The sequence below is a fragment of the Dendrobates tinctorius genome, unplaced genomic scaffold (assembly GCF_039654945.1).
Source record: "Dendrobates tinctorius isolate UK_male_01 unplaced genomic scaffold, ASM3965494v1 ptg000028l, whole genome shotgun sequence".
Lineage (NCBI taxonomy): Eukaryota > Metazoa > Chordata > Amphibia > Anura > Dendrobatidae > Dendrobates > Dendrobates tinctorius.
The window spans coordinates 50535475-50550550 of NW_027361696.1; the positions used below are offsets into that span (position 1 = coordinate 50535475).

Genomic DNA, 15076 nt, shown 5'->3' on the forward strand with positions numbered 1-15076 from the left:
ACGAGAAAGCACAGGGCACCGAGCAGACTAGGTTATCCTCAGAAACCGGTGATGAACAGAAATCCACACGCCGGCAATTGCTCATCCCTCAGCTAATGAAACTTTCTCTGCACAGTTCTTGTAAGGTTTGCATTTTTCTTTTTACATGGTGGGGCCACGAGAAATCTTATTTAGAAGAGAATACCCTGCTCAAAAAAATAAAGGGAACACTGAAATAACACATCCTAGATCTAAATGAATGAAATATTCTCATTGAATACTCTGTCCAAAATTGAATGTGCAGTCAACATAATCACACAAAAATCATCAATGGAAATCATATGTTTGAACCAATGGAGGCCTGGATTTGGAGAGACCCCCAAAATGAAAGTGGAAATAAGTCAAAATGAAAATCAAAACAAGACAAAATTAAAGTGGAAACAAGTCAAAATGATGCTCAGTATTGCGTGTGGCCTCAACGTGCCTGTATGACCTCCCTACAATGTCTGCTATACCATGACGTTGGTGGAGTGGCTTAGTATACATTTTTTGCAAAACGTATCAACTAAATACCCTGTTTTTGTTATTTTTTTTACTAGCACTTGCTGTCTACTGTTTATATTTTTTGTGTTTCAGTATAGTACACACAGTAAATGCATCAAAAGAGTATAAAGTGGTCTATCAAGTGACACCACTGGAGGTGGCTACTCAATAAGCCAATGTCTGTCCGTTACTTATCTCTTCTGTCTCTGACACTCTGGAACTCCCACCCAGGGCACACTCTTCGACTTACGTACTCTGTCCGGTCTAGTCCTGTAACCTCTGAGTTATAAACTCTGGGCCATACTGCTAGGTGTCCTGAGCCTGGACCAATCTCTGATCAATCACTCAGTTTTTTCCGTCAGTTTTCTTCTACTTTCTGCTAGGATCTCACTATCTTTATCTCCATCTCCTCTCACGTTAGGGACACCCGCGTCATGCGGCACTGCCCACTGATCAAACATTAGGTATGCTTTATATGTACTCTAGACCCTTTCTAACGTCCTAACACAGTGTTTCTCAACTCCAGTCCTCAAGACCTACCAACAGGTCAAGTTTTCAGGCTGTCCTTAGTATTGCACAGGTGTTAATTTCATCACCTGCTCAAGCATTAATTCCATAACCTATGCAATAGTAAGGAAATCCTGAAATCATGATCTATTGGTGGGTCTTGATGACTTTAGTTAAGAAACCCTGTCCTAACAGGAAACTCTCTGTCCCTTTATGTTATCCCCTCCCACTCTGGGCTAGTCCCAAACTCAACTCTCACTTTCCCTGTTACCTGTTGCTGGGCAGAACACAGCTTCCCCACTAACAATACAGATTATTCCACAAACATCATTAACACACTTGTTCTTCAAGGGGAACATGTCAATATGTCCATCTACTTACACCAAGCTAATAACCAAAACATATGCCACTACTCACATTACAGGCTAGCGTTATTATATCACCCAATGTTGAAGAGGAAATCGCCGCAAGGTGTTAATATCTCAAGAGCATAAGCATATGAAAAGGAATCATATCCCAGCTGAAAGGTTTATGAATGCGATACCATTTATCATTAAATGCAATGACCTCACCCTCCCCAAAAAAAATAAAAAAATCCCATTCAGCATTTCTAAGCCTGAGCACCTGCCAGGAATTACAGCGTCCACGCTGCAATAAACAGCTGCAATCAGCCACAATTGTACCCTGATTTCAGCCCTATTCTGCAGAAATTCAATGGCTCATCGCCCCCGTGGAACAGGAGGGGCTGGCACATGGAGGAGGTTGGCGCCCTAGGACTATGGGATAATTGCAGTATAGGCATAGGCGCACTTGCATCCTGGAGGATCAGAGAAAACGGAATAAGGAGAAAACACAATATTTAAAAAAAACAAAAAAAAAAAAAAAAAAAAAAAATACATAAAAACAACAATGAGGGTCCGGCCACTTAAGGGGCAAATAATAAATGCCCATCGCTCGGTCTTTGATAATCAAGATGCAGAAATTGCTTAAAGTGGCGCAGATGTGATCTCCGGAGCATGATGGACAGGTGCTAAGTGGCATCAAAGTAACTGTAGGCTGCAAACTGGGATGTGATACGTCCCATTAAAATACAAAACCACAGGCCTGCTCGCAAGCTGGCACGACAGGTGGAAAGCATCCGGATACATCATACTTAGGAAGCTAACGGAAACACAGCCGGACTGCAGAAGTCGAATACAAATACATTTTTTAAACAATTTTTTAGAATTTGGATAATTTGCATAAATATATAACTGGGATTTAGGTGGTGGCATGCCGCCAGAATAAATTTTCATGCAAACGCTTGCAAATGGGATTCCTCCTCCTCCACTAATGAATAAAATGACATCAAATCAGGCCCCCTTTCGAAATGGCGGCTCACAAAGGGTCTGTTATTCAATCAGTCCAGATCTGGCAATGAATCCCCACCGCACGAGGAAATATATCGCTTGCAGGAATGTGTCGACAGTAGGGCTTTTCCATAACCCATATAATTGCCTTAATGTTGACTGTTGACTAACCTCCCTGGCACGCAGGCCGCTACGAGGAGGGTGACGGGAGCGACTGCATTGTTCAGCAGGATTCTATGGGAATGAGGGGTGCAGCGGGAAATTCAGATATGGATTGTAAAAGTAGTGATTAGAATTACAGAATGGTGCAATAAAATATTAAATTGCGCATGGCAAAATATATGAAAGAAAATGTAAATTACATTTGCAATGCACATATAAAAAATAAAATGGAAGATAACATAAAATATTGATATGACTATGTAACAGGACATTAAAACCACAGATAAAGGGATTAAAAAGAAAAGGGGGGTTACTACTACTTTGAAAGATTGTGATAGAGGAATTAAAAAAAAAAATGTGCAAGAGAGGATAGAGAAGGGAAAGAGAGGAGAAAGAGCGCATGCGTGAGAGGAGAGAGAGAGCGAAGGGAAAGGGAGAGAGCGAGCGAGCGAAGGGAGAGAGAGAGAGAGAGAGAGAGCGCGAGCGAAGGGAAAGGGAGAGAGAGAGAGAGAGAGCGCGAGCGAAGGGAAAGGGAGAGAGAGAGAGAGAGAGAGAGAGAGAGCGCCAGCGAAGGGAAAGGGAGAGAGAGAGAGAGAGAGAGAGAGAGAGAGAGAGCGAAGGGAAAGGGAGAGAGAGAGAGAGAGAGAGAGAGAGAGAGAGAGCGAAGGGAAAGGGAGAGAGAGAGAGAGAGAGAGAGAGAGAAGGGAAAGGGAGAGAGAGAGAGAGAGAGAGAGAGAGAGAGCGAGAAGGGAAAGGGAGAGAGAGAGAGAGAGAGCGCGAAGGGAAAGGGAGAGAGAGAGAGAGAGAGAGAAGGGAAAGGGAGAGAGAGAGAGAGAGAGAGAAAGGAGAGAGAGAGAGAGAGAGAGAGAGAGAAAGGAGAGAGAGAAAGAGAGAGAGAGAGAAAGGAGAGAGAGAGAGAGAGAGAAAGGAGAGAGAGAAAGAGAGAGAGAGAAAGGAGAGAGAGAAAGAGAGAGAGAGAAAGGAGAGAGAGAGAGAGAGAGAGAGAAAGGAGAGAGAGAGAGAGAGAGAGAGAGAGAGAAAGGAGAGAGAGAGAGAGAGAGAGAGAGAGAGAAAGGAGAGAGAGAGAAAGGAGAGAGAGATAGAGAAAGGAGAGAGAGAGAGATAGAGAAAGGAGAGAGAGATAGAGAAAGGAGAGAGAGATAGAGAAAGGAGAGAGAGAGAGAAAGGAGAGAGAGAGAGAGAAAGGAGAGAGAGAGAGAGAAAGGAGAGAGAGAGAGAGAGAGAGAGAGAGAGAAAGGAGAGAGAGAGAGAGAGAGAGAAAGGAGAGAGAGAAAGGAGAGAGAGAGAGAGAGAGAAAGGAGAGAGAGAGAAAGGAGAGAGAGAGAGAGAAAGGAGAGAGAGAGAGAAAGGAGAGAGAGAGAGAGAGAGAGAGAAAGGAGAGAGAGAGAGAGAGAGAGAGAAAGGAGAGAGAGAGAAAGGAGAGAGAGAGAGAGAAAGGAGAGAGAGAGAAAGGAGAGAGAGAGAGAGAAAGGAGAGAGAGAGAAAGGAGAGAGAGAGAGAGAGAGAGAGAGAAAGGAGAGAGAGAGAGAGAGAGAGAGAGAGAGAAAGGAGAGAGAGAGAGAGAGAGAGAGAGAAAGGAGAGAGAGAGAGAGAGAGAGAGAGAAAGGAGAGAGAGAGAGAGAGAGAGAGAGAGAGAGAGAAAGGAGAGAGAGAGAGAGAGAGAGAGAGAAAGAGAGAGAGAGAAAGGAGAGAGAGAGAGAGAGAGAGAGAGAGAGAGAGAGAGAGAGAGAGAAAGGAGAGAGAGAGAGAGAGAGAGAGAGAGAGAGAAAGGAGAGAGAGAAAGAGAGAGAGAGAGAGAAAGGAGAGAGAGAGAGAGAAAGGAGAGAGAGAAAGAAAGGAGAGAGAGAAAGGAGAGAGAGAAAGAGAGAGAGAGAAAGGAGAGAGAGAGAGAGAGAGAGAGAGAGAGAGAGAAAGGAGAGAGAGAGAGAAAGGAGAGAGAGAGAGAGAGAGAGAGAGAGAGAAAGGAGAGAGAGAGAGAGAGAGAGAGAGAGAGAAAGGAGAGAGAGAGAAAGGAGAGAGAGATAGAGAAAGGAGAGAGAGAGAGAGAGAAAGGAGAGAGAGAGAGAGAGAGAGAGAGATAGAGAAAGGAGAGAGAGATAGAGAAAGGAGAGAGAGATAGAGAAAGGAGAGAGAGATAAAGGAGAGAGAGATAGAGAAAGGAGAGAGAGATAAAGGAGAGAGAGATAGAGAAAGGAGAGAGAGATAGAGAAAGGTCTGGGGCCCAGTCTCATACCCAAACTGGTCAAAGTGGGACGCTGAGCCGATTAAAATATTCCACCTAGAGTTCTGCAAGCATCTTCTCCAAGTTCATCGGAGCACATCAAACAGCGCCTGCAGAGCAGAGCTGGGCAGATTGCCACTACATCTCGCAATCCAGGAGAAGGCGCTGTCTTCCAAGGCTCATATACAAAGTAGTAGTCCCAGCTCCTACCATAATAAAGCCTTCCTACACCAGGAAGCCCCAGGAAGTCTCCCAACACAAAGTACCCAAAGCCAGACTGACCAAGCCATCAACCTACACGACATGACAAAAGGCAATATCCAGAAGACGATACACAAAGTCAAAGAGGAATATCTCAGCAACTGGATAAACAAATCCCAGAAACTGACGATATACCAGAACCTACAGAGGGAGTACAAGCTGGCCCCATATCTAGAGAAACTAGAAAACCACAAAGAACGACAGATCCTGAGCCGGTACAGGCTGAGCGCCCACAGCTTACTCACCGAAACCGGGCAGCACTGACAGAACTACAAGCCCCGAGACAGCAGACTCTGCCAGCAGTGCCCCCAGGAGACTGTGGAGGACGAGGCCCACTTCCTGCTGATGTGCCCCAAATACTCCACAGTGAGGGACTAAGAGGAGGCTGATATGTCATGGACTTCTATATCCCACCCTGGACATGTCCCCATCGCCAGACTGAGACGGACATGTCATGGACTCCTATATGCCCCCCCATCCTCCTATTTTTACCATTTGATTTGGCAATGCTAAGATGTACTTAGTCCTGCCAATAAAGCTCATTTGTATATTGAGAGAAGGGAAATGTAGAGAGAGAGAGAGAGAGAGAGAAGGCGAAAGCGAGAGAGAAGGCGAAAGCGAGAGAGAAGGCGAAAGCGAGAGAGAAGGCGAAAGCGAGAGAGAAGGCGAAAGCGAGAGAGAAGGCGAAAGCGAGAGAGAAGGCGAAAGCGAGAGAGAAGGCGAAAGCGATAGAGAAGGCGAAAGCGAGAGAGAAGGCGAAAGCGAGAGAGAAGGCGAAAGCGAGAGAGAAGGCGAAAGCGAGAGAGAAGGCGAAAGCGAGAGAGAAGGCGAAAGCGAGAGAGAAGGCAAGAAAGAAGGGGAAAAAGAATAAAAAAGAAAGCAAGAGGGGAAAGTGAGAGAGAAGAGAAAAAAAAGAAGGAAAGAGAAAAGGAATGAGAGAAGGAAAAAGAAAGCAAGAGACAGCAAAAAAGAGAGTGCGATAAATAAAGAGTGTGAGAAAAAGAGGCGAGATGGAAAGAAAGATGACGCGCACAAGAAATAGGGCACACGCAAGAAAGAGGGCGCTCGCGAGAAAGAAAGAGGGCACATGAGAAAGAAAGAGGGCGCACGAGAAAGAAAGCGAGATAGAAAGAAAGCGAGTAGGAAAGCAAGGAAGAGCTTAAGAAAGCAAGAAAGAGCACGAATAAGTGAAAAAGAAAGAAAGTGAGAAAGCAAGAAAGAAAACGATGAGAAAAAAAGCGAGAAAGTGAAAATAAGAGAAAGCAAGAAAAAAAAAAAAGGAGTTCCTATTTGGGCAGAATGTGAAGGCTGCAGTAGTCACAGCTAATACCGATTGGCTGTATAGGTTACATGATATTGTGGCCAGTGAAAATGGAGCGGTGCAGATCCAAGGGGAGAGTACAGTTTAGTTTTTTTGGGTATTTTTTCAATACTTCCCATTGTTTCAGCCTGCCCGGCAAATACATCAAATTAGGACAGAACAGTACTCTAGCCCCTGACTAGCGTAATATGTCTGGCAAAGTCAAATGCCAGTTGCAAGATGAATCTAATTCATTAAGTGGCATGCACCAGTTATTGAATTTGACAAGTTGTATTCCAGCGTTCTCATCATTAGAACTGGTGTTCAACGCTAGTCTTAATGAATCAAGGGCTTGTGTGTTAGAAGCAGGAAAGAGGAGTAAGAAAAAGGATGTCAGCAGCTGTAACAAGAGCGCCATTTCTCAGCGACGCAGGTTGCCATTCCACTGCTAACTGGTCCCCGCGGCTGCATGTCTCGCGGCTGTTAAGCAATCCCTGCATGTGTTGTGGCTGTCGAACAGTCGTGAGACATGGAGCCGCGGGGACTTGAACATATTTTTCAAGCACGCCAAAGACCATGTTCACTCATCACTAGTTCGTACCTACCAAAAGAGGTTGAAAGGCGGAGAACCGCCAGTTGACCATGGAATCGAGCACATAAGTATCACTGAAGCGTGCAGGGGGTGAAGCCACAGAGAAGAGGGACTTCTGTAGCACAAACTTCTGAAAAAGTTACCGCTGTCTACATAACAGCGGCATACGTCGCTCAGTTCACACCAACACTGATAAAATAGCAGCGTTCAAGACCTACAGTAATAGCAGTGATATACAAGGTCTACATAATACTGGATTGAATATTTGTGGTGATCACAAACCATCAGTGACAGGTTATCGATGGCATGACCTACTATGGGACCACTGTAGTCATAGTCATATCCCCCCATTGGATTGCCTACAACCTCTTCCCCTCGAGAACACAGGTGTTAGCGTTTTACTGTAGAATCACAGGGCTTGATGGGAGTCTGTAACCATGGATACACATTGCTGTACAAGAGCTGTATACACAAAACGGCAAGTTCTCAGTATATCTGTACAAAATTACAAATAATGATAACTTTGGGCATCTTCGTGCCGTTAGCCATTACCAGTAATTAGCGGCATTTAGGGTAATGGAGTATCGAGGTCATAACGTTTTTCAGGGAGGTAGAATTTCAGTATTACGTTCTCCTCATTATCTGTGCCGAACATATGTCAGTCATTAGTAATGTGTGACTTCAGCTACCGTTGAGATATTTCTCTCTTTCCTTTATTACGGTGTTTTATACAGATGGCAATGGAGGACTTAGCAGATATCTGTATCACACGTAATGAGCGAGGGAGAGAGAGGGGGGAGATGGAAATCCAGGTCTGTTGCCATAAAGGTTATATATTCTTTGATACATTCTCCAGGAAGCTAAAAAATGTAAAAAAAATATATATTTAAAAAGCACCAAGAATGTGTATTTAAGGCTGTAATTAGCGAGTATAGGCAGCAGTCAGGGCCGGACTGGCCATTTGGCAATTCTGGCAAATGCCAGAAGGGCCTGTCGGGTTGTGGGCTGCCTTGTCTGCTACGTTAACAGAATCTGTGTCCTCAAGACACCCATACTGTTAAGATTTGTGCAAAGTCACTTACCCCAGCAGGCCATGGGTGTCATTAGAAATATTAGTCTTGTAGTAAATCTTGCTTTCTTCAATAGAGGGTAATATTAGTAATATATCCCATCTGGTGCTTGGGTAGGGGGACAGCATGGGCCTGTGTGATTTCAAATGCCAGGACTGAATTTCAGCCCCAGTCCTTACCTGGCAGCAGCCATATTTGTTTTCTAAGTAGGACACAGCAAAAGTGTCTGCTGTCCATAGCAACTGGGTCGCCCTCCCAGGGCTGTGGGGTACTCGGTACCGGGCTGGTGTCAGCGGGATGTGTCACAGCGGCGGTGACCAGGTCCGTGGCCCTGGGCGCCCAAGTAATGGGGGAATGTAATGGTTTGAATGTAATTGATTAAATAAATAGTTCGTGACACCACCTGTGGTGTTCGGCAAGTGAGGTGTTAAGCCGACGCTGCATGCAGATCCTCTGGGACTGGTGGTGTGTTGCAGCCAAGATGGTGAAGCTCCCCACAGGTGGAGCTGTAGTCCCAGGGCAGTGTAGATGTAGGGGTAGAGGAGAGGCGCAGGCAGTGTAGAAGCTGGTACCCAGATGTAGCGGTACTGAGTGTGTTAGCGCAGGATTGAACGGAGGACACCAGGGCTTATAGTTCCAAAGCTTTACTCACAGTCTGTAGTACACACAGGTGCCTGCCTCTGTGCTGTGTCCTCCGGGTCAGGGACTCAGTCAACCTCCAGGTCAGACGGAATACTCCCTTCCAACACTCCGCCAACATGTGCCTTTCTGAACGTCTCCTCTTATAGCACCTTTAAGTGTGAAGTACTCCCAGTACTGAGTTACACTGGAGTTCCTCCTGACAGATGTTCCCAAGAACTATACTTGTACGGCAGACAGCTGTAACCTGCGTCAGGGACTCCTTACTCCTGAGTCCCGGCTCACTATCAATGTTGCTGTGCCCCCCAAGTCTTAGATGGGAGTAGTGCATTTACAGCCCACTACTCCACCGGTGTCTGCTGCAGAACCATTAGTGTCCATACAACCTCGGGGACGAGGCCCCGGCCTTGCGCTTAGAACTTCTAGGCAGGGTTCTTCCTCTAACCCACGTCCTCTGTTCCCTTTTACTCCTACGTTCCGTACTAGTCTTTCCTTCTTATGGAAGATCAGGTTTCTGTTCAATGTCTATCTCCTTCTTTCCTTTCCCGTGCCAGCAGACCCAGGTCACTGAGATCTGCTGCAGCACCTCCTTCCTCCATCCCTCTCCCAGGGATCTTCTCTCCTCACTCCTCTCTGGCTGACTCCGAACTCAACTGACTGAAATTCTAAACCTTCCCACTCTTATGTACTCTAACTCCACCCACCTCCCAGCACGTTTCGTGTTCCAAGCAGGGAGCCGCAATGTGGCTATGCTGAACTACTGTGTTGTGTTGGATGCGAGTGTTGGAGCGTGGTTAGGAGCCTCCAACTTACCTGGAAGGTGGGGTACCACACCTCAGGAGGAGGTGCAGTACCTCTGTGGCAACTGAATCCTCAGGGGCGCCACACAACCAATCAGCACAGCTTTGAATTCAAATTCTACTCTGGAAGAATTAAGCTGCAGTCTAATTGGTTGGTTAGCCGAAAGGGGGGGGGGGGGGGGGGGGGGGGGGGGAGTCACATGATACAAGTCCTAATGAAGCGCCAGGATTTTGTGACAAAATGGAGGTGGTCTATAATAAATCTGCAACTTGCTTAACGGCAATTCTATCATACGAGATAACATGGCGGCGCTTCATATTCATATGGTGCACGTCCATTTTACCATTTTTATATCGCAAGCTACACCTTTTTCACGGCGGTGTGGTTGTTTTTAGTCAGGATGACAGGCTGCTGTCAGACCGGTTGGCAGTTCTGGGAGAATAGCAGGGTCAGGTTTGCCTTCCCTCATCTTTTTTTTTCTCTCTCTCTCTCTAGAACTCGATGTGATCATTAATAACTAAAGTTTACAGCCGCAGCAAGCCGGCTAAAGGCTGTTTACTTGTGTCCTGAGCAGTGATAGATAGCGTGTCCCAAAGAGACGGAACGAGCGAGAGATACAGAGCGAGCAGGGCCGAGCAGGACGCAGGGCGAGATGATGGATGAGGAGCTAGCGAGAAAACAAAATGGAGTCTGAGGTAGAAAGAGGGCAATGTGGAATCATAAATGGTGAAAAATGAGGAAAGTAAATACGGAGAGGAGAAAATGAGGCATAAAACTTGTATCTACATAAAAAAAAATACCAAAAATTAAAGATGGGAAGGGGCGCAATAATTTAGGGTGCACAAATTGCTGTTGCCCCAGATACTCAAGAGGCACATGGTATTTTTGAGGCAGGTCACACATTTTGTATTGAGGCCCTGAAAGCTTCAATTTACTCCTGTATTGGAGGGGTTGGTATTTTCTAATTGTTTCCCCCTATATATTTAAATTTTTCATGTTTTATAAATTATTTATTTTTATAGGAATTCAAGGCTGACAAGAGGTGGAAAGACCAGTCAATGATCCCGCCAGCATTGGGGGCGATACAATGAAGAAATACAAAAACTAAATGCCAACAGCTTCGTTCATATTTTATTACAGATTCGCATAGGGTACATAAGCGAAGGAAATTTTTTAAAATTTTGTACAAAAACTTGATGTGTAGTAAAAATTTTGAAAAATATTAGCAAATAATAAAAAGAGTTTTGTCTTTTATTTCTGGCAGAAGTAACCTCACCACTACAGCCGAAGGCAAGCAGAAGACCAGGAGGGAGTAAAGGGCGAGCAAGGCCGGGGGAGAGAGACCAGGCCGGGGGAGAGAGACCAGGCCGGGGGAGAGAGACCAGGCCGGGGGAGAGAGACCAGGCCGGGGGAGAGAGACCAGGCCGGGGGAGAGAGACCAGGCCGGGGGAGAGAGACCAGGCCGGGGGAGAGAGACCAGGCCGGGGGAGAGAGACCAGGCCAAGTGAGATCAATAATCACACAGACATTATTTTTGTTAGTTTTAAGCAGAAGAGCTCCTCTGAGGAGGCTTTGAAAAACTCCTGGCAGAAAAAGAAAAATGCATGTCACTTTTTTGTGATCAAATCTGCTCCAAACAAGGCACTAAAGGCTACTAAAATAGCCTCTTGCGAAACTTCAAGGAAATGAAAATCTCCTTCAAAACTTCCCCCCCAAAAAAATCGTTCCCTGAAGCAGTTTTCATTTAAGAAACTAATTTATGAACACCTACAAAAAAACACCTCTCTGATTAATGGGCAGATGTACAGTGGGGAAAAAAAAAAAAAAGTATCTCGTCAGCCACCAATTGCGCAAGTTCTCCCACTTAAAAAGATGAGAGAGGCCTGTAATTGCCATCATAGGTAGACCACAACTATGAGAGTCCATATAAGAAAACAAATCCAGAAAATCACCTTGTCCGATTTGGCAAGATTTATTTTGCAAATTATGGTGGAAAATAAGTATTTGGTCACCTAGCATGCTGAAAATGGAAATATGTAGATATCATTCGCGCTGCTGAAAAAATGGGAGTCCAGGCTGTAAGGTAGCACTGTCATTCAAGGTTGGGGACACTCGCTTGGCAGCCAATCACGTCCGGCACAGGTTTCTTAACATAATTCCAACAGTCCATGCAGTTTATTAGGCATCATAAACCAGGAACAGCAACAGAAAATTCATATAAACAGCATAGCGTCCATGGCAGAGCTTCACTCTGCTTATCCTGTGGTCACACAGGTTTGCAATGTCCAGTACACAGGCTTGCAATGTCCAGTACACAGGCTCTCTAGTCTCAGTTATATCCCCTATCCGGGGTTACCTCATGGCTGCTTCTCAGTGCAGACATTCATTCCCTCCAAGGAACTCTCACACACACAGGAAGGCAGACCCATCTTCCTTCACTCGGTCTCACGTCAGCCCAGACGAGGCCTTTCATATGAACCAACCGGGTCCCAGCATTCACTCATGTGACCTACCCTAGCCACCTTATATGGTTCGTAGCCACCCGCACCGGATCACATGGCTATGACCTCATCACAGGTCCTTCAAGCATTCATACACATATACTTTACTATGGAGTTTTTAGACACACTCCTAGGTGGATTTGTAGGTAGCTCTCCCTAACACATTGGCACGAAAGATCAGCTCTGCTGATCAGCACATAATCAAGCCTTCATCCCAAGGCCACCCAACTTGAGATACATTATGATCATTCAGCATCCTACTCCTATCAGGACACTGGAAATGCTTATATGCCTGTCCTGGGACACCCACACAGCGCTCCCTAGCGGACACAGTGGTCACTACACCACATACCTCCTCCCTCTGTTGAAACTTTTGTGGTTGAACACACGACATTACACACGAATTACACCTTGCCCCACAGGTCGAGAGAACCATCTCTGTTGTGAGCTCATTCTCTGGTTCACCAGTTGTGAGTTCTCCTTCCAGACTCCCTCTGGTGGTAACGGGAGGTAGTGAGGCTTGTTATGATTGAGTCACCGTAGGAGGCAAAAACAGAAATGCTAGCTAAGTCCAGAAAACCAGAGAAGTTGGCAGCTATCGGATTGCAGACCCCTGAACCTATCAACACAACTAGCAGTAGCCGTGGGGGTTTCCTACGATGCCCTAGACCCCTCGATCACAGCCGGAGAATTAAATAGGCCTAAAGAAAGAAAGGGGAAATCTAAACTGCCCCAGAGCAGACCCCAACATATAATGACGGTGAAGCAAGATGAAAACACTAACACAGACAGAAAGATAGACTGAGCAAAGACGGGGCCCAAGCTAACTAGATAGGAAAGGACAGGAAGGCTGCTGTCTGCAATCCGTGAAAAACCCTATGAAAATAAGAGCCAACAGACTGAGTGAAAAAGGCCCTGAAGACGCTAGGATTCAAAAAAGCCATGTCAGTACTCAGGAATATTCTGAAGACAGAGCAACAGGCAAAAGGAGATTCAGCTCACCCCAGCAGGGAATGGCAGAATCCAGAAAAGCAAGGAAAACAAAAACGAAACACAAATGCAAAAAGGCAAAGCAGAAAACTTAGCTTTAGAGGAGCAGGAATCAGACTGGTGTCCTAGAAGTCCACAGAGAAATCACCCGCAGGGCAGAAGGGCGTTGGCAGCCTTATATCCAGTCCGTGACTCCACTCAGCCAGTCATCCTCATTAGGCTCAGGTGCCTGACAATCAGGCTCGTTACCTTCCTTTACCAGAATAGGGAGTTCACCAGACCTCTGTGACGAAGGGGAAAATGAACTCACAACAGAGGCTGATTTGATCGGTGGAGATCTGCCACCTGAGAATGAGGATGACGATTGGATCTCAGGAGTCTCAGATAGGATTTAAGACAGCCGACGCCCTATTCAGTTGCTGGTGATTCCTTCTGCTTGTCAGGTCTTGGTTCTCAGCTCTGTTCCAGTCAGCTCAAGCTAAGTTTCTCTGTTAATGTTCACACTTGATTTTGTTGTTCTATTCAGTTTTTTGTGTGGTCAGCCAGCCCAGGCTTGGGCTGTGCTGAATTTCCACTCTTATTTATCTGTGTTTGCCAATTTGCTTTTTGTCCCTTATTAGATTGGCCTCTTTTCGCTCTGTCTCAGAATATTTCAGAGCGCTGATATAGTGGGAGAAGTCTAGTGACTTCAGGGTTAATTTTGTTATCAGAAGTGTTGAACATTATTTTGTAGGGTTTTGGGCAGATTGCAGACAGTGTCTGTCCTTTCATCGTAGGCACGCTCCACGGCTGCTGCTAGTTGTGTGGTAGGATCAGGGATCTGCAATCTGCATAGCTACCAACCGCTCTGGTTTTTCTGGGCTTAGCACGTTTAGGTTTTTTCCTCCTCGGTGACCCATTCATAACACGTCTCCGTCTGTCATCCGGCCTCATCTCTATGTTAGGCCTCCCCCGCCCCCAGAGGTCAGCATATCGGCCTTGATCTTAGACTGTGACTAGAGGGCCAGTCTGCGTCATCAGACACTGTTTAGTCACCACACTCCTTTCTCTCACTGACCAGCTCTCCCGGGTGGTGCGGTCATAAGTCTTAATCAAGCCTACTGTCTGGCCTGAGTCTGACCCATTCAGTGTCTCACAGGAACCTAAGGTCTCTCAGCCTCGTACGGCCTGTCGAACTGCCACTTGCTGACATTCTTCGGCCACCTGCCATGTCACTACTTGAAGGAACCCTTTGGGTCCTTACAACTTAGGTTGAAGGCGGCCACCACCTGGTGTTCCGTACCTCTTTATTGATCCGCCGACGGTCCAGACTCAACTGCTCAATCTCTTGCAGGTACCCCACTCGATACTCCAAGAGCATCCAAAAGTTTCTCAGGCTTTCCATGGAGCCAACCACCATGATGGGGATCCTACCCTCTTCACTGGATACCTGGTCATCATCAGGAGGGATCCTCACCCTCACCACACCGGAGATATTTACAAAGTCTTGCATTACCTTCCCGAATCTTCCAATAATTCTCCCAATAAGACCTTTGGGTACCGGAACTACATCTTTCCGCAAACTCAGCCGATCCATAGCCTCCCTTGCTAACTCTAGGCGTCGAGCAGCTTTCGTATTACTCCGCCTGACCAGCTGTTTGATGTGGAGACATTGCAAATGCATCTCTTTTAAGACAGCTACCCAGTTTGCTGTATCTTCCCTGACTGATATCACCAACTGCCGAGTCTCAGGTGCCCAGTGTACCTCACACGCCTTGACCGCCTCTTTAAAAGCCTCATGCACACCTTCCTCAGCACAGGCTTCTTGCATGTCTTCGGGTACCTCGATTACAGATTTGAAGGTTGTGGCCTTACTCTCTTCCTGGACAGAAGGCTCTGGCTTTACCACGGACACTTCCCTTACTACAGTTGACCCAACCGGGTGACTGTCTTCTTCAGTTCTTAGCTCAAAAACTTCATAAGATTTTATCTCTTCACGACCCTTTGCCAAGATGGATACTGGCAGTTCCGTCTTGTTATCACTCGGGCCCGGCCGCTGTAAATCTTCGTCCAAGCTCTTCTCCCGCAGAAGACCTTTTACTACTCCTCTGAGTTCTTCCATCTCTTCCCTAAGGGTCTTGTTCACGCTTTGCCACGATGA

General features: G+C 46.2%; 2 protein-coding genes across 2 annotated transcripts in view; one reads left to right on the forward strand and one right to left on the reverse strand.

The window, feature by feature from the left end:
- CADM4 (cell adhesion molecule 4) overlaps window positions 1-15076 on the reverse strand; it is a 338959-nt gene that overhangs the window by 261503 nt on the left and 62380 nt on the right. The gene's annotated exons all lie outside the window — the stretch shown is intronic.
- On the forward strand, window positions 3701-5307 carry LOC141085670 (uncharacterized; the record flags this gene model as incomplete). The annotated part of the gene is made up of 2 exons (XM_073571248.1): window positions 3701-4445; window positions 4844-5307. Coding segments are annotated over 2 exons (1209 nt in total), but the record flags the coding sequence as incomplete, so codon positions are not given.